The following is a 20,953-nucleotide window of genomic DNA, read 5'->3' on the forward strand; positions in this document are numbered from 1 at the left end:
GAGTTGTGAAAGAATCCAGCCATTCTGGAGAGCAATTTGGAACTATGCCCAAAAAGTTGTCAAACTGTGCATTCCCTTTGACCCAGCATTGCTGTTATTGGGATTATATCCCAAAGAAATACTCAAGAGGGGAAAGGGACCTGAATGTGCCAAAATGTTTGTGGCAGCTCTTTTTGTTATAGCTAGAAACTGGAAGTTGAATGGATGTCCATCAATTGGAGAATGGTTGGGTAAATTGTGGTATATGAAGGTTATGGAATATTATTGCTCTGTAAGAAATGACCAGCAGGAGGAATACAGAGAGGCTTGGAGAGACTTAAATCAACTGTTGCTGAGTGAAATAAGCAGAACCAGAAGATCACTATACACTTCAATGCTGTATGAGGATGTATTCTGATGGAAGTGGAAACCTTCAACATAAAGAAGAGCCAACTCACTCCCAATTGATCAATGATGGACAGAGGTAGCTACACCCAGAGAAGGAAAACTGGGAAGTGAATATAAATTGTTAGCACTACTGTCTATCTATCCAGGTTACTTATACCTTCGGAAGCTAATAATTAATGTGCAACAAGAAAAAGGTATTTACACACATATATTGTATCTAGGTTATATTGTAGCACATGTAAAATGTATGGGATTACCTGCCATCGGGGGGGAGGGAGTGGAGGGAGGGAGGGGATAATTTGGAAAAATGAACAAAAAAAAAAAAAAATTTAAATAAAAAATAATAAAAAATAATAAAATAAATAAAATAAAATAAAATAAAATAAAAATTAAAAAAAAAACCACTGGATTTGAAGCTAGAAACTCTATATTTGAATATTAACTCTTTAATAAATTTTAATAATTAATAAAATTAATAATTTTAATAGATGTGACCCTGACCAATTTAAATCATCTAAGCCCACTTCCTTATCTGCAAAAGGATGAGTTGGCTCAAATGATCTCTAAAGTCCCTACCAACTATAGATAACTATAATCAATATATTTGTATATTTTGTATATATGGGTATACTATAATATTTCTATATCTATATCAATATAGATATGGTGATATCTGTAACTCATATGATGGGAAATAACATTTAAGACATACAGTATCTTTGGTAGGTTTGTAAACCACACATGGAGCTGTAATTCACTCAATCAGTAATTCATTTCTACATTCCTACTATCACAGAGCTTACTTACCATTTTGGATTCATAAGTATAGAGAGCTTTCAAAAGAGGAGGTTGGGGACTAAGCAAGCTCTGAAGAGTAAGGTCATCTTCTACCAGACTGTCCACAAGCACCTTCAAATAACCACTGTTAGAGAGATACAAGAGCCACTGCTGTTGTTTATCTACAGAAACAATCCGATCAAGCAACGCCAGGGCCAACATCTGAAGAAAGAATAAATCAGAAACCGGTAAAGATGATTCACAATTTTTTAAACATAATTAAAACAACAATATTCATATACCAGAAGTTTGTAATAGGAAGAAATTGTCTAAATAAATAAAATTTATTCCCATTTTTTAAAGGCATATAAAAGCTCCCCCACATTCTCCTTGTGTTATTCAGGATCTTTCTAAGTTTTAAATTCGAGAAGTACAATTTGCTGTGTGAAAATGAGAAACTTTATAGAAATTTTACATATGCATGTTCAAAATGGTAGTATTAAACAAATCTCAATAGATTATGTATGCCATATTGTTTTAAAATAATTTTTAAAAAAATTGTACTCCCAGGGAAAAACAGGTGCAGCATATATAAATAAATTCTATTAGTTCATTAGGTATCCTGAGACCAGAAAACTTTATTAAAGCACCATCTTTGTGCTTCTACAGTATAATGATCACTGCTATTCATAATGTTACCTCTTGAACAAAAATACCTTTTTATCAAAGATTGTCCAATATAGTTTTAGTGTTAAAGATATTTTACTAGACTGAAAATTGGCCATACATAAACACATACATACACACACGTATATAAATATATATATGTACATATATGCATGTGTTGATACACATATATGTGTATACATGCATTTATATATATATGTACATATAGTAATTCTAACTTCCTAATCATGCCATATATTCATTATACTTCATGATAATCCAGAAAATAAACTTCATTTATAGCCAAGCAACTGAATTTCTTATTTAAGATAAAAAAAATAGGGCTTAATTTACTCTTCCAATCTCATGACCATCACAGGCATCTCGACAGACTACTTCCATAAGGGCTGCTCCATAACTCTCAATGATAGCTATGTTTTCCCGCTGCAATTTACTGAAAGCATCTTCAGGTGCTGTTAACCTTTCCCACATAGTCTTCTTGGCTAAAACAGCAAGGAAACAGAAAGTTAAATTTTTGCCAAAAAATGAATAAATTTTCCATACAGCAATGTAAAATAAAATTTCCTTATTATTTCATTATTAGGCCTAATAAGGAATCTAGAGCAACTAATTCATTTTTTATTATTATATAGCTTTTTATTTACAAGATATATGCATGGGTAATTTTTCAGCACTGACAGTTGCAAAATCCTTTGTTCCAACTTTTCCCCTCCTTCCCCCCACCCCCTTCCCTATAAGGCTGGTTGACCAATACATGTTAAATATGTTAGAGTATAAGTTAAATACAATATTTGTATATATGTCCATACAGTTATTTTGCTGTTCAATAAGAATCGGACTTTGAAATAGTGTACAATTAGCCTGTGAAGGAAATAAAAAATGCAGGCGGACAAAAATAGGGGGATTGGGAATTCTATGTAGTGGTTCATTGTCATCTCCCAGAGTTCTTTCCCTGGGTGTACATTACTGCTCCTTTGGTTCATCATATTGTTGAAGATGGCCATATCCAACAGAATTGATTATCATATAGTATTGTTGTTGAAGTATCTTTCCCTGTCATTCTAGCCAATCTGATAGGTGTGTAGTGGTATCTCAGAGTTGTCTTAATTTGCATTTCTCTGATTAATTATGACTTGGAGCACCTTTTCATAGGACTAGAAATAGTTTCAATTTCTTCATCTGAGAATTGCCTGTTCATATTCTTTGACCATTTATCAATTGAAGAATGGCTTGATTTCTTATAAATTAGAGTCAATTCTCTAATATATAATAATATTCTCTATATTTTGGAAATGAGGCCTTTATCAGAACCTAGAGCAACTAATTTAAAGAACAGTATATAACCCGCCAGTTTCTCCTGATTACAATAAAATCAATAGAGGATATTAATTTTAATGGAACTAAAATGTGTTAGAAGAATATGGTCTAACTAGAAATGATTATGTTGCTGACTACCATCTCTCTCTTGCCTCCAGTCATATATATTCAACTCTCTCTTGTCCTATGGTATCTTTTTTTTAAAACCCTCCAGAATTACCTGGAACAACATAGGCAATTTTTTAAAAAACACATGGAATCAATGGTTTTCCCATTTCTATTTAAAAAATAATTTTAAAATTCATTGGAGTTCAAAGATAGCATTATAACCTAGGGATTTCCAATGAAAACTCCCTTTGTGAATGAATGAAAACAGCCTTTGTGATCCAATTTGGAAAACACGATAGTGATTTGTGTTCGTAACATCTTTTACAACAGCATTAACTACTGTCCTCTTTTCAAGTGATATATACAATAAAGAAGGCTCTACTCTAAACAATGGAAGTTATGTTGCTACTGAAATAATACTATATATAATGATGTGTAATAGATAATGCCCTGGGTTTATTAGCATCCTGGCTGAATTAATATATGTGATCCTGGAGAGTCACTGAATTTATCTAAGTCTCAATTTTCTTTCTACAAAATGGAGTGGCTGAGTGAATGAACTCTAAGGTATCTTTTCTGAACTAAATCGAATAAACTCAAATAACCTGTACAACATATATAAATCTCTTTCAGATGTAAATGTTTGTCAAAAACAACCTGAAAACAAACTCTTGGAATACAATTTTACAGTAAACTGGGACAATTTACAATATGATCATCATCAGTTAGAGACCCACACTAACAGATTTTTCAAAAGTTATCTAGGGTTATCTAAAAACAACCTTATCTGACCAAGCATAAAAGATAATCTAAATTAAGAAAAGATAGTCTAAATTAAGAGACACTGAGAACTATACAAGGAGACAAAGAGGTAACAAAGCTTATTGTAGAAGCAAAAATTTTACAGCTTTCTGTTATCTGTTACAACAAATGAAGAAAGGGAAATAACTTAAGCAACATCACAAAGTTAGTAAACAGAAGAATCATGATTTAAAACCAGATTCTCTGATTCCAAATCTAGCTCTGTATTACTACTTTCTGTCTGCCCTTCTCACTCTTGTAAAACATCAAGAGTTTAAAAGTAGCTTTAAAAGTAACATGCTAAATTTACCACACTTTTTAAAGGCAATCTGTTCATAATAGATTCAAATCCCAAATGATATTTTTTTCTGTTCTTAAAAAGGAAAAATTAAGATAAGAAAATTAAGAAAAGGAAAAAAAAGGCAAATTCATGGAAATCATATAACAGCTTCAAATTGTTTTCCTTTATATAAATCTATCTTTATCCTTCAAATTATTTTGCATATGACTGCTATCTTGTGGTTGCTGCTATTGTTATTCATTCATTTCAGTCACCTTTTTTGAGGTTTTCTGGCAATTTTTGCCATTTCCTCCTCCAGCTCATTTTAACAGATAAGGAGAAGCTGAGGCAAAGAGGGTTAAGTGACTTGTCCAAGTTCACACAGCTGGTAAGTCTTTGGCCAGAGAAGATGAGCCTCTCCTTGACTCCAGGCTTGGCATTCTACCCATTGTACCACTTAGCTCCTTAATTTCCTCTAAGTTTTACTCTGGCAAACTACAATTTTAATAGAATGAAACACCAGAAATATTATACAAAAATAAGTATGATTCAATGATCAACTCTGATGGAAGTGGCTCAACAACGAGGTGACTTAGGCCAATTCCAATAGATTTATGGAGAGCCACATCTGTAACCAGAGAGATAATTATGGGCCCTGAATGCGGATCACAATATTGTATTTTCACTTTTTTGTTGTTTTTTAGAACTTAAAGAGCTTTCTCTTATTGTCATTATTTTAGACATATAGCCTAAATAAGGATTGTTTCTATTCTATTCCTTGAAAAGGAGCATGTCTTTGAATTTTTTCTGTAGCTATATGCAGTTTGTAGTACTTTAATGTTTCCATGGTCCTTTGTAGACATGCCTCTAACATTTGTTCCTCAGGTGCACATCCCAAAATATCATCCATATAATGTAACAATATTACTTTTGGAAAGGCTTTTCTTACTGGAGCAAGAGCAGCTGCAACATACATTTGGCACATAGTAGGGCTGTTTTTCATTCCCTGTGGCAAAACTGTCCATTCATATCTTTTAGAAGGCTCAGCCAAATTAACACTAGGCACTGAAAAAGCAAATCTTTTCATATCCTCCTTATCTAGAGGAATAGAATAGAAACAATCCTTATTTAGGCTATATGTCTAAAATAATGACAATAAGAGAAAGCTCTTTAAGTTCTAATAGATTTTCTTTTCTTTTTCTCCTCCCTTTTTAAATATTTTTTTAACTCAGCCAAAATCTCCCATTCTACCCCTTTCCCCAATTGAGAACACAAGAAAAAGATAACCTATTACTTTTTTTCTTTCATATTTTTTCCTTTTTTTCTTTTTTTCTTGTGCAGCATGATAAATGTGGAAATGCATATCGAAGAATTGCATGTTTTCATATATTGGATTACTTACTATCTAGGGGAAGGGATGGTATGCTAACTTAAGAGCACTGGTTTTAATTAAATCTTTAATCAAGTGAAGGAAAATGTAAAACATCCTGAAAAGGGATAGAATTACCCTAAAAATACAACATTTATAATTAAGAAATTAAGAATTAGATTATAATTATAATTAAGAATTAGAGTTCTTCCACTGTTGTTACAACAATTTATTTGAAATAGCAAACTGATGGGTGATGAATTAGTGACTAACTATACTTCAACTCAATCCAGAAGGTTAAGAAAAAGCAGTCTGCCATTATGGATGACTGATAATCTTTTTCTCCTTAAAGAGTTAGCAGAGACAGAAAGGGAAATGTGGGGCATTAATAATAGTGTCTCTTATTTCTTCAGGGAGAAAAGCATAGATTTGCCGAAAGAATTACAGGTCTAGCAACAGACCTCTATATCTACTCTTCAAAGACTAGTCTAAGACACTAAGCTCACAGGGCTCCTGACCATACTGGTTTCAGAGATAAATCTCTTGGGGACTACCTACTCTCAAAGAGGAATTTTTGAAAACAAAGGTTTGGATTGGGGTCCCAAGTTATTCCTGTTTTTTCACATGGTGGGGGAGGAAGTGTCTTGTTCCCCAACCTCCATGAAATGTCAAGGGATGCCTACATTATTATGTGTGCAACATCTCTGCCCTTTTTAATACCTTAAGAGTCCCTTTAGAGTATTCACAGTACAATAGATACAATGGATTGAGAGGCAGATGACTGGTTCCAACCCATCTGTACCACCTGTACCTGTGAGACTTCTCCTATCTCTGTTTCCTCATCTATAAAATAGTTTCTTATATGGACTATTAAGTCTCCTACATCCCTATAAATCTATGAATCAAGGAACTTTTGAGAGAAGGGACTATTCCGGATCACCCTCACTTGACACAGCATCCAGCATACCACAGACACTGATCGAAGGCTTACTACTTTGCTTTCACTACCTAAACATAGCATGGAGGTCAAGTATATATTAGCAAGCTCAAAATCAGAATAAACTCCCAGAAATGCATTAGGTATCTGATTAGCATGGGCTAAGGTTAGTCACCAAGAAATGGAATTTTGGACTACGGCAACTCATGGAATTGATGAAAGGAATAAACATGAATAAATCACATATCTTTTAAAGTATCATAAAATCAAGAGAACAAATAATAATGAACTAATTTGTAAATTGCTTTTCCCACAAATATACAAGTTGCCTGGCATATTTAGTAACAAGATAAGTTATATGCTATATAAAATTATAAAATAATATAAAATATAAAATTAGGTTTTAAAAAAACCTCTCTCCTCTGAATGTTGGAGGGGATGTAGGAAAACTGGGACACTGATACATTGTTGGTAGAATTGTGAATGCATCCAACCATTCTGGAGAGCAATTTGGAACTATGCTCAAAAAGTTATCAAACTGTGCATACCTTTTGATCATGCAGTGTTACTACTGGGCTCATATCCCAAAGAGATCTTAAAGGGAAAGGGACTCACACATGTGCAAAAAGATCTGTGGCAGCCCTCTTTGTAGTGGCTAGAAACGGAAATGGAATGAATGCTCATCAATTGGAGAATGGTTAAATAAGTTATGGTATATGAATGTTATGGAATATTATTGTTTGGTAAGAAATGACCAGCAGGATGAATACAGAGAGGCTTGGAGAGACTTACATGAAACTAATGCTGAGTGAAATGAGCAGCACCCGGAGATTATACATGGCAACAACAATAGATGCTCAAATCTGATGGAAGAGGCTATCCTCAACAATGAGATGATCCAAATCATTTCCAATTGTTAAGTAATGAAAAGAACCAGCTACACCCAGGGAAAGAACTATGGGAAATGAGTGTGTAACACAACATAGCATTTCCACTCCTGTTATTGTCTGCTTGCATTTTTATTTTCCTTCTCAGGTTATTTTTACATTCTTTCTAAATCTGCTTTTTCTTGTGCAGCAAGATAACTGTATAAATATGCATACATAATTGTATTTAACATATACTTTAACATTTAACATGTGTTGGACTGCCTGCCATTTAGTGGAGGGGGTAGAGGGAGGAAGGGGAAAAAGAACAGAAGGTTTCACAAGGGTCAATGATGAAAAATTACCCCTGCATCTGTTTTGTAAATAAAAAGCTATATAAAATAAATAAATAAAATACAGACAATATATAAAAAGAAATAAATGAAATCATCTTGGGCAAAAAAAAAACAAAAAAAAACCAAAAACAAAAACAAAAACAAAATCTGTCTCCTCTAAAAAAGAACAAAGAAAAGCAGCCAAACACAAGAGACTATTTCTGATCACCTTAATACAACATGGTGATTACTACCTATTATGATGACACTATAAACCATCCAAATTTGCTTTTTCTAGAGTTTTAATTTATTTTTGGAAACCAGAATTATCCAGTTTCTTAAACTTATTCTTAAAACTCAAGGCTAGGGAGGACTATCTAGGGTCAGAGAGACTAAGTGCCTTGCCTAAAGTCACATAGAGCACAAGTGACCTCAAGATGAGAGAATATCTTTTCCAATTTATTATACTGCCTTTCTAAAAATCATAATGACATCACTTGAAACTTGCATTAAATGTTTCATGAATATACATAAAGATAAGGTTAAGAAATTACTATTCTTAAAAAGCAAAAAAAACCCAGGAATCCAAATTGTTTTACCTGCTTCTAAAGTGTCTGGTTCATCTGGTCTCTGGGCCATCTGCAAGTAATAAAGCAAAGAGCCATACAAGTGTGTCCTCACTCGCTGGAACCCACCACCTGGTGAGAGAAAACAGTCTCTTAAGTATATCAGAGATGCCCAATAGTGATTACAATTTGACATACAAAAATTATATATAAAAAACATATAAGAAGCACCTGTTTTCAAAATGAAGTCTAAGAGTTTCTTCAATATGATGTGAAGTGAGGAATCTCCAATAGAAGCAAACCCCACATTCATGCACTCTGTCATAGGTGGCGAGGTGAAAGAACTATCAAGCATCAAAACAAACTGGGATTCCCCAGGCCCAGCAGCAGCGAGGGGCGGTGGCTGTGGCTGCTTCTGCTCTGTCCGCACAGACTGGCTCAAATGAGCTGTCAGGGTAAACACGGCCCCTGCCACAACTGGCATTAATTCTTGGGCTGCATCATCATCCAATATCTTAAAGAAGAAAACAAGAAAAAACAAAAGATTAGGCTTAGAGTTTCAGCTGCCATCAGAGTATCTTTATGCACTGGCAGTTGGTCCTGTGATCTTTTCAAGTATTATAAAAGCAAAAAAATAAAACTATAAAAGTTTAAAGGAAAAATAGTATTGAGTCTAGACCAGCAGGCTGTTCTATTTGAACACAAAGAAAAGTCATTTAGTAATATGTCCTATACCATAATTTTTATTATTACACTTTACATACCTTTATTATTACATTTATTTTTATTATTTATTATTACATTTACATACCTGAAAAAAACATTAAGGGATTTATTGACTTACAAGATATATTACCTTATCATGTACATCCTGTAAGAGGTCACGAATAATCAGTTGCCTATCTTCTGCTTGTATGAGATCCTGAGGGCAAGCAGTCAGAATAATTTCTACCAGCTGCCTCCATGACTCAAGCGCATGCCGTTTTGCATGAAGACACTGTAACAACTTGTTTCTGCCCACAACATATTGTAGAATAGTGCTGATTTCCTAAAGATCCAGATAGTAAAAAGAAGTCATAGATTAGTATACAAGCAAACACGGTCATATCTGTGGGCCTTAGAATCCATTGGAGTGTTAGGATAGAGTAAGCTAGCTATACAGAAGAAAGTAAGGGCATTGTTAGCTCATCTGATTCCTTTCTCCTTTCTGCCCTCATTTGCCTAGCTCTGATGACTTTTTAAAAAGGGAAATGTGTTTATGGAGACTAATACTGAAGATAATTTTTGGATATTTGTTTTCAAGGATAGCAAAACATTTTCTATACCAAAAATGGCATGTAAGACGGCTTCCTACGGGAGAGTAAGACAGGGTTATGGAGAATGGAATTGACAAGCAAGTGCCTAAAAAGAGACCTTGCTCCACCCTTCCCCTCCTCCCAGGTAACTAGAATTTTGACCAGCCTCTCCACCTGTGCTGCTACCACCAGGACCCCATCTGCCTGTGACTGCCAGTGAAGAGGTCACGCCAACTCCACCACCACCATCACCATCTGCTCCCTCACCCTTTTTATTAAGGAATGAATGAATGAAGCCTGCCACTTCAGAAAGGTCAACCCTTGATCTATGTCCTGTCAGAAACCAGACACATATGATTTACTCTCCTGTATCAGACAAGGTTATAAAATTCAGGTAGCTGGTTCAAAAGTTAAAAACTACAGAAATGCCCTTCACACTTGTGATTACTTAACTAGAAAGAAAGAGTTTGGTCCTCTAATTTAACTTTTGAATAAAATGTACATGTGTGACTCAGTAATTACACTCTCTGGGTTATGAAAATAGGACCTTTATTTAACTGAAAACAACACAAAATTCATCAATTCTCTATCTCCCATTAAGCCTGACTGTGTCTTACTTTTTAAAGTTATTATTTCATACCATTCAACAGAATATTTTTATTACTTGACAAACACTATAAAGTTTATCATGTGAGAAACTATTAAAAATTAAATTAAACTCCCATTTAAATGCCCTCTTTAATTTGTTTTTTCTTTTCCTCATCCAGATTGTTTATTGTTTGAGAACAAGTAACTTAAAAGTTCAACAGATCTTACCTCCATAAGCAAAGGTCTCTGACCTATAGCTGCCATACCTTGAAGCGCATTTACTTCTGCCACAAGAACCCTGTGAAGAAGCTAGAGATTTAGAGAAGGAGGGAGAAACAAAGTTATTGTTTTGACACAAAGAAAACTAGAATTTAAAAGCCAGTGATCAGGAGCTGCTCTAATTCAGTTCAACAATCACTGTTTGAGTGAGGCAATTAGAGTGTGCTGGAAGATGAAAATAAGACAATCCCAACTTTCAGAGGGTTCACTTTCTACTATAATGGAAGGCAGTGAAAAGCTCAGCTACATACATACACACACGCACACACACAAAACACAGGGCATCAGCACATGTACAATTTCAAGACAATAAATATTGATAGAAATTGAAGTGAAAAGAGTGGTTTTCCAAGCCTTTTCTGTGGCATGTTGTTGGTGACAATTCTGGGGATATTCTTAATTTTTACAGCAAAAAGTAATAAGTTCCATTATCTCTGTCTACAGATGATAAAATGCATCAAAACACCTCACAATTCTATCTGCTCTCAAGATAACTAGAAATGGGAAAATATTCAAGGGAAGAGAAAGCATACAAATGGACTTCTATGTTGTACACAGACATTTTGCATATGGGAAATGGGGTCAGAAAAACTGGAAAAAGCCATGTGTTCAACCATTTACAACTAAGTCAAACTACTACTTACCTTGACATTGCAAACTGTCTGTCCCCTCAAATTCTTGTGTTCACAATTGGCAATGACTTGCTCAATCTGAGCACGATCAAAGAAATCCAACTGCAAAGGTTCAGGAATCTCCTGACTGAAGTCAATTGAATCTAAAATACTTAGTATTTTTCGACGTACTAGGAAATATAAATAAAATAAATAAATAAATAAAAAGCCAATGTTGTTCAAGAAAAAATCCAATTATATAAAATCTTTATTTAAATCTTAAAACAAATCTTTATTTTAATAAGAGTTAAAGCAACAAGAATCTCTCTAATCCTAAAACATATCTAAGTCAGCATGCATGTGTTTAAAGAAGCAGCTGCCAGTGTTTTGAAGGTCATTTGAAGGTAAGGGGCAGACCCTTAAACACTCTTCCCAGTATGAACAGGTACAATATTAGTCCTGTGAATATTAGTCCTCTCCTCCTAGGCTCAACCCCTAAGTTTATTCCAATCTGACAGTAGCCATCTTCCCACCTTCATAATTTGATTCAATACAGCTGTAAGGCTGTATTGAAATTAATAATTTCTACCTTTCCTGGAATAGGTAAAAGACCCACAAAAGCTAGTCCATATCATCACATGTATTACAAACTAAAACTGAATATGAATTTACAACATTCAAGGTCACAGGCCACTTCCAGCAGTCTTAAGCTTTGCAAATTAATTGCTATCATATCATATCTGTTTGCATGTATGCATAAATCTCATTAACTGTATAATGTCCACTATATTTTTCAATTTTTTCCCATTGCCTAGTTACAACATGGTTCCTGTCTTCTTATCTTCTATACTCAATTAGGTCACTAAACCCTGAAAAAGGCAGGCATTTCTGTTAGAATCAATACATCTGGACTTTCTGCTTTCTTGCTGTCAATGCCAGTTTCAACCATGCCGAAAAGGAAGCTGTACTGACACCAATGTTACAGCAAACCTATAATACCCTGGGTCCAACAAAAGAGACAATAGCTGGATTCTTAAGCACTCCATGCAGTGGTGGTGCTAGGATTAAGAAGATCTATCAAAGGCTAAAGACTGCGTCATGCTATTCATAAGGTATTTTTATATTTTCAACATACTTTACCATCTCCATTTCCTTCTAGCTGAAAGTTCCAAATTACTAATAAATTTAGATGACAAATAGCCCCTTTGTACAACTTATCTATGCCTACTAGTTTATTGATATGACTTTAGATCATGACTAAAAATTATCTTTTAAAATTCCAAAGGTCTTTACCTTTTGTGGCAGTATCAAAATGAAGGAACCCACTGACAGATCTATTTTCATCTTCTATTCCTCCTTCACCATCTGGGATAGAATTAGAAAAGAAATAAAATAAAATAATGCTAACTAGACTTATTATCAAAAAATCTTATTTTAAGTTAATTAATTAAACTTAATTTAAATTAAGAGTTGTTTTTTTAAATTACTATTAACTTAGGGATAAGTCTAAACTGATAAACAGATCTAAATACGTATATGCCTATGTAAATTTCAGTAACATATGGTGCTTTATAAGGAGGCAACAAGAACACAAAGACAATTTATTTTAGTAATTAAAAACATCACCTCCAACATCTCTCTCTAGCCAGTACTCTTCCCTATTACTAAAAAAATACAGTAATCCCTTCTACATTGAGGCAGCCTCCATCAACTTCTACAGTATAGTAAAGTACAGTAAACCCTTCTACATTGAGATGCCTCCATCAACTGAAAAAATTTGCATAAAATTTTTTGGTTGTCCATACTAGGGAAGAAGTCTGAATTCTTTTATGGGATATTTACAGTACTGTTAAGCATTTGGTCACAGGCTCTGTGTTATATGTTGGCCTTTGCATCTGCAGTTCCACAAAACTCCCCAAAATTTCCCATTTAATTTCTTTATGCCAACTCATGATACATGGAAACCAAAATGAAGAAAATCATAATGTGGAAGGGATAAGACTAAATCTAGCCCAAGAAGTGGCTATTATACCTAGTCTATGTTTTAAATGTGATATCAATACAAGTATCACAAATGCAAAGTGTGCCACAATGGTTCATTGTCTTCAGAAGAGGCTACATAATATATTAACAATATGTACACAAAGCACATTATGACCAATATTTAAGACATTACAAACTGAAAAAAAAAAATCCAGAAAAGACATGTTAACATGTCTTTATGTGAAGAATAGAAATAGTATAACCTAAAATATATAAAAATATATAAATAACACAATAAAACAAACTGCCACATTTATAATTCACCTGAGTAAGGTTTGACTGGCATATCATCTAGTAACAAGTGCAGAAGTCTTTGTGTGTGAGAGCGCTGGCGATTAAGAGAAGTTACTCTTAGTTCTATTGAGGCAGTCTTCATAAGCCATGACATTTGGTTCAGCATGGATATTTCATATTCTATAAAACAAAAACATGAGTAAGTAAAATGTGCAAAGGAAAAAACAATGCAATATAAATGGGGAATTGTTTTCTTAGCACAACAATAACAGTTTAGTAAATCAACATGGGGAAGTAGAAAAAGCCCTGAAATTTGGGTCAGTATACTTCAGACAGTGCTTCTTGTATGTGACAAGTAAATGAGAACTTCTAGGCCTGTGTCCTCATCTTTAAAACTGGATAATATTTACAGTACCTACCTCACAGGGTTATTGTGAGGATTTAATAACAACTCACGTTGAGGTCACTTTGAGATTTACAAAGTGCTTTAAATTCCCACAACACTGTGAGATAGGCACTATTGTCATGACCATCTTCTAGCTGAAGTAAAGGAAACCAAGAGAGGTTTGGCTGAAATTAATCTGCCCAGAGCAATATTGCTAGCATGAGTCTAAGTTTGACTCCAAATCTAGCCTTCTATCTATGCCTTGCTACATCACAAGATAATATGTGCAAAAAGTACCTTGCAAAGCTGAAAATATCATATAAATATAAATTATTGTTGTGCTTATTTTTCTTTTTCTTGACTTGTGATTTTATTGACATAAGGACTTCCAACACAGATCAAGAATTGCTCTGCAATTTCCATGACTACTTTGAAGAACTTATGATGAAAAATCCTATCCATACCCAAAGAAGGAATTGATTATGTATGAATGCAGATTGAAGCATTCTTTCTTTCTCTCTTTCACAGGCTCAGGGAGGCAGGTATTCAGAGGTTTGTGGAAAAATTTGGTGAGAACATCATTATAATGCATTAACATTATGACAAAGTGTCATTTGTCAGGGTCACTTGCATGGAGTTCATGCAGGAAAAATCTGCAATGACTTGGTTAAGCCTCTATCAGCTACCAAGCCACAAATAGAGAGTATCATACTGAACTAGTTTTTGCACAAAAAGTTCAATTATCTGAAGTGATCATTCACTGCAACCAGGACAAAGACATTGTTTTTTCACAATTTCCCCATGAAATATTCTCAGCTCTTTCTTCGATTTTTATGATCACTTAAATATGATTTCATAAATTCAATAGGTAGTCGTAGAATCAAGCTGTTATCTCAAAAGACCAGGTTTTTAAAACTTTATAATACAAGCTCAACACAAAACAAAAGCAACACATCATGCCAAAAAGAATTAAGCAATCTAGTTAGGTATACCCCAAAAAGATAGTAAAATAGTTAAAATAAAATTGGTAGATGTTTCCTTTTTATCTTTAGTATCTGGCAGAGTACTTGGGCACACTGTAAATGCTTAAAAAAGCTTACTGTCTAAAGGGAAAAAAAAAGTCATACCTCTGTTAGAAAAAGGCAGATGCTGCAACTGAGAAAATAAAAAATCTTGGCTGGTTCTCAAATACCTCATAGTTGGACCAGATGTATCTGAGCATGCACACAGCTGATAAATAACCTATGTAATTAAAAATAAAATAAACAGATGTTTAAGTCAGTTAGTAGAATTAAATCAGCTACAAAACCACAAAAATAAAGAATTTTGTAATCTTAGTTCCATGAAGGTTAAATGAATTTCACTGGCTCCACAGCATTATAAACATAACCAAATAGGATGGACAACCATATTTCCATGACTAAATAAGGCACCTTTAGCATTTATGATTAACTCTCTAATTACTTAAATCATTCATTTGTACCTATGTGAGAGGAGAGTAGGATTCTTCTATGCCCTGCATTAATATGACTTTCTGAAATATTTCCAATTTGGGGATGAATGAGACATAGGATAAGAGACACATAAATAAATCAAATCCTAATACTATAACCCAACAAAACTGCATGAAAATTCTCAGTGAAACAAAAGGCTTCCAGACTTATCTTACTTCAAACATTATTAACAAAAATCAGAGCACAACAAAAGAACCCATGTCACCTCTTGTTGTTTTCAATGACTAACTGGTAAAACAAGCAAGAGATTAAAAAACTGTTCACTACTATCTTAAGGTCTTTTCTGTAATCAAAAGATTGATTGTAGTTCCTGATTTTTAAAATGAGAGATATTCAGGGCAGCTATATGGCATAGTGGATAGAACACCAGCTCTGAAGTCAGGAGGACCCAAGTTCAAATCTGGCCTCAGACACTTAGCACTTCCTAGCTGTGTGACCAGGGCAAGTCATTTAACCCCAACTGCCGCAGCCAAAAAAAAAACCATGATTAGGTATTCTCTATACCTGGTAGCACAGCTCTGCAAGTTGAGGTGATTCCCTTACTGCCATTGGGCCCGTTCTCCCTTCTGTTCCTTTCTCCAAGATATTTAATATGGCATGAAGACAAGTCCGAGGGCAACCTAAGACTCCTGAAAACAAGTCAAAAGCAAAAAGATTCCTCTAAGCACCTTTACTGAACTTCGATTAACATTACAAAAGTTATTCTTTGCAAAAGTCAACAGAACCAAATTTCTTCAATAATATTTCTTTTAAAAGCCAGTAATATTCAGATGAAATCAAATATAATTCCTGTCTCCTGAGAAGGCTGATGCTTGAGCTCAGGAGTTCTGAGCTAATTTACCAGAGTAGCTGCATTAACATAGGAAGTCCTCATGAACAGGTGGGAGGCCACCAGGCTGCCAATGAAGAGGCAAACCAATCCAGGTCAAAGCACAATAGGGTAAAGTTTTTATGCAAGTTAACAGTAAAACTGAGTTGGTCACTATGCCTATGCCTGACTGAAATAAGACCTAATCCTGCCCTCCTCCATCCCCAAAATAATTAATTTAATCCCCAATAATTTAAAAAAATTTTACACGCTAAATAATCACTGTACATATAGGTTAAATGTTAAACTGAAGAAAAAGTTTAGCCAATCTCAATCAACTGACTAAGGATTGATTATTATAGTTATATATATATAGTTATTAGTTGGCAACAAATATTTGACTCTTCAACCAATCATCCAAGATAGATATCTAGACTTTGTAGAAACATTTTACCATTAAATATAATTAGGCCATGGGAAATAAAAGTTAAATCTCCCAAGGAAAGATAATGATAAATGTTGAAGGAGATGTGGGAAAATGGGGACAATAATACATTGTTGGTGGAGTTGTGAACTGATCCAACCATTCTGGAGAGCAATCTGGAACTATGGCCAAAGAGCCATCAGACTGTGCATCCCCTTTGGGATATAAGCTCAGTAAAAACACTGCTGGATCAAAGGATCATAAAGAAGGGAAAGGGACCCACATGTGCAAAAATGTTTGTGGCAGCCCTTTTTGTAGTGGCAAAGAACTGGAAACTGAATGGATACCCATCAATTAGAGACTGGCTGAGAAAATTGTGGCATATGAATGTTATGGAATATTATTGCTCTGTAAGAAATGACCAACAGGATGAATACAGAGAGGCCTGGAGAGACTTTCATGAACTGATGCTGAGTGAAATGAGCAGAACCAAGAGATCATTATACATGGCAACAAGATTATAATACAATGATCAATTGAGATAGACTTGGCTCTTTTCAACAGTGAGATGATCTAGGCCAGCTCTAATAGACTTGTGATGGAGAGAGCCATCTGTATCCAGAAAGAGGCTATGAGGACTGTATGTGGTTCACAAAATAGTATTTTCACCATTTTTGTTGTTTGCTTGCTTTTCTTTTTTCCTTTTTTTCTTTTTTTTTCACCTTTTTGATCTGACTTTTCTTATGCAGCATGATAAATATGGAAATATGTTTAAAAGAACTGTATGTTTAACTTCTATTAGATTACTTGCTGTATAGGGAAAGAGGGTGTAAGGGAGAGGGAGCAAAATTTGGAGCATAAGGTTTTGCAAGGGAGAATGCTGAAAACTATCCTTGCATGTACATAGTAGCTAGACACTGAAAATGGAATGGATTCCCATTAATTGGAGAATGGCTAAATAAATTGTGGTATATGAATATTATTTTTCTGTAAGAAATGACCAGCAGGATGATTTCAGAAAGGCCTGGAGAGACTTACATGAACTGATGCTGAGTGAAATAAGCAGGACCAAGAGATCATTATATACCTCAACAACAAAACTACATGATGATCAATTCTGATGAACATGGTTCTCGTTAAATAATGGGAGGATACAAATTAATTCCAATTGATTTATAATGAACAGACTAGCTGACACCCAGAGAAAGAACACTGGGAATTGATTATGGACCACAACTTTCCACTCTTTCTGATATTGTTTGCTTGCATTTTTGTTTTGTTTTTTTTACCCTCTTTCTAAATTTGATCTTGTGCAACAAGAGGACTGTATAACTATGTATACATATATTGTATTTAACACATAATCTAACATATTTAACATGAATGGGACTACCTGCCATTTAGGGGAGGGAGTGGAGGGAAAAATTGAAACAGAAGTTTTTGCAAGGGTCAATGTTATTATTTTTTTAAAAAGAAAATAAAATGATCTCTCATACCTGGATCCTGGAGGTTCGTGGTACTAACAGGTTTCTTCAATTCAAAGCCCAGAAGATATAAGGCAAGGTTGGGGGGATTGCGTTCCAGAGAAGTGATAAGAAGATTCAAGATGTGGATTCTTGTTTCATGCCGGATTCGTGCTAATTTCTTATCAGGTTCTAATTCTTCATTAAGAAATAAAAAAGAAAAGAGTAAAATGACATCCTAATATACATTAGTACAATTTTTTATTCTAAAAGTTAAAATCTACTCAATCTTCCTTTACTTTGCACTATTCTTTTTTTTCCCTAAAAGTCTCTCAAAACCTTTTTCATTTTCTCTGACTCCACTAATGAATTGTTTTTGTTTCATTCATTTTCCTTTAATTACTTAACTAAATTAATATAAACAAACAACATGTTAATGTAACCCAAAATTAAACATACCCTCTTCTGGACTAATGAATTCCTCTGCATCTTCACTATCCAAACATTCCACAAATCCAGCCATCAGCTTCTGGCTTACATTCTAAAATCATCACAAAAAGGTAGAAAGTTACAAAAATGGAATTGCATATTAGGGAAATTAGAAGATAAGTACTAAAAGATGGTTTTTCAACAAATTAAATAAATTTGGTTTAAATGTTTCTTAACCTACCCCCTCCTACCAGTCCAGTCTTCTCACACCTCAATCCAGTGATAGTGGCTTCCATCTCTCATTCTGGGGATTCTCTGAGTATCCCCCAAACCTAGAATGTTCTCCTTCCCTCCACTTTGACACTGACCTCTGTGGACTCTAACTAAAATCAAACTTCCTACAGGAGGTTTTTTAAAATATTTGATATTTAATATTTGAATAATACTAATACTTTTCCTCTTTTAATTATTTCCTATTTATCCTGAATATAGCTTGCTTATATATATATATATATATATAAAAAAGCTCCTTGGGGGGCTTTTAACTCTTTCTATATCCTTAGCAGTGTCTGAGTAGGCATTTAATAAATATTTATTGATTTATTGATTGATGGATTTCTTTCTTTTGAGAGATTTTATGAAATTGTTAGTCCTCTAAAGAAACACATAAGATAGCCTTCCAAAAAAAAAGACCCACTTCAAAACTTAATAGCAATGTCCAAAACATATTTCGTTTGAAAACTCAAGTCACACTTTTGAAACTAAATAAAATCACTAATACTTTGTACAGAGATATGATCACCAATTTTATTCATATGGAGCCTATGGTTTAGATACTCTGCTTATCATTTAGAAGAATTTTTAATCTTCTAAATGACAGCCTCAATGGCAAGACACTCCTTTAAACAGCTGGTGTTTGGCAAGCAGAAGTGTAACAATTGTCAGAAATTTGAAAAGTATATAAATGAAAAGTGAGAACCAAAAAGGATGATAAAGCATAATCTCAAATAATATAGCATCAATGGGGGCTGCTGGGAATCCACAAAAAAGAAGACAAGACAAGCCAATGAGCAGTAATCAGAGACTTGATTACAAGTAAGGCAGCATGATGGTAAGACAAAGAAGTATTCAAAAACTTAACAGGCAACATACATAGCATCTGGAGCTACAAAATCATATGACATGTCTTTGTGCTCAGTGTACAATTTGTCATACTGGCCTATACAATAATTTTTGTAGCATCCTTCTTAAGTATAAAGAACCACCATATATACATATATTTTCCCCCCCCTGTGAGATAATGAAAAGTTATCAACAAGAGTAAATTCCTCTAAGATATTTTGACCATATATTCATCCAACATGATGTGAGAGTGAGCATGGGTACACATATCACATATCACACACACACGCACACACACACACACATATACACACATAGTTTACCTGATCGTGTGTGAAATCTCCTACTAATTTTATCTGAATGTTAGAATTGCAAGAGATACAGCAGAGGATCTTGGCACTTTCGAAAGCCAACTCAGGATTGCTATTGCCATGATACAGATACCTTTAAAACATTAATGTTATAAGTACATTACAGTGAAAATTTTGGCCTCCTAAAAATGAAAAACAAAAGCTCAAAACTAATGGGTCAAAATTATAATCAAATACATAACTACTCAAAATGTGAGAAGTCTTTTTTTTTAAATCTTTAATACTGAAAATACACTTACAATCTAGAAACACTGCTGATATGGAAAAGTAATGACCACCATTTTAAACACAACACTAGGGTTAATTTAACTTAATTTTTTAAAGGCAACAAACCCTGGCAAACATTTGACATGAGCATTATCAGAAACGAAATAATAGAATATCATGTTTAAAAAAGCAACAGTAAAAAAAAAAAAAAAATTATATATAAATTGCATTAGCAGCAATTTTGTCAAATTTAGAAATCAAAACATAAATCATTTTGTGTCTTTTTCTGTCTCCAGTGGCCACTTACCTGGCAATGTTAACCACATTGTCTGCCTTCTTAGTTCGGGGATTGATGCCTTGTAATAGTTGTTCCAATGGAGTGACTATTAGAGCCAATTGACTTTCTCTTAGAAGATCCATGAAGAGATTCTCCTTCTGCAGAGTTAAATTGAGAAGAGCAAGGCAGTGCTGCACTGCTCTCTCCAAATGTTTCTTCCCTATAATAGACAAAATGAAATGACTCTCTAAAATTTGGAGCATAACTACTCAAATATGACATGACCAGGCAACTTCTGAAGTTTTCAACACTAAAGCTCTTTCACAATAACAAATCACAGATAGGATTTTAATCATGTAAATGGTCCCATTATCATCCGATACAAATTCAAAACCCATATCCACATATCTATGTCCCATAGAATAATTTTACAAATGCTTTAACCTGACACATTGTGATTCTACAGAGAAAAT

General features: G+C 34.1%; 1 protein-coding gene across 1 annotated transcript in view; it reads right to left on the reverse strand.

Moving 5' to 3' along the window:
• Positions 1-20,953, reverse strand: part of NUP205 (nucleoporin 205) — a 77,820-nt gene that overhangs the window by 25,379 nt on the left and 31,488 nt on the right. Inside the window, 15 exon segments of the mRNA XM_074267835.1 lie at positions 1,195-1,386; positions 2,185-2,333; positions 8,464-8,562; positions 8,662-8,944; positions 9,287-9,478; positions 10,542-10,622; positions 11,237-11,394; positions 12,497-12,568; positions 13,511-13,660; positions 14,993-15,107; positions 15,884-16,008; positions 18,108-18,272; positions 18,534-18,615; positions 19,949-20,069; positions 20,511-20,700. Coding sequence (XP_074123936.1) covers positions 1,195-1,386; positions 2,185-2,333; positions 8,464-8,562; positions 8,662-8,944; positions 9,287-9,478; positions 10,542-10,622; positions 11,237-11,394; positions 12,497-12,568; positions 13,511-13,660; positions 14,993-15,107; positions 15,884-16,008; positions 18,108-18,272; positions 18,534-18,615; positions 19,949-20,069; positions 20,511-20,700 — 2,174 coding nt within the window.

Source organism: Sminthopsis crassicaudata, chromosome 5, assembly GCF_048593235.1.
Source record: "Sminthopsis crassicaudata isolate SCR6 chromosome 5, ASM4859323v1, whole genome shotgun sequence".
Lineage (NCBI taxonomy): Eukaryota > Metazoa > Chordata > Mammalia > Dasyuromorphia > Dasyuridae > Sminthopsis > Sminthopsis crassicaudata.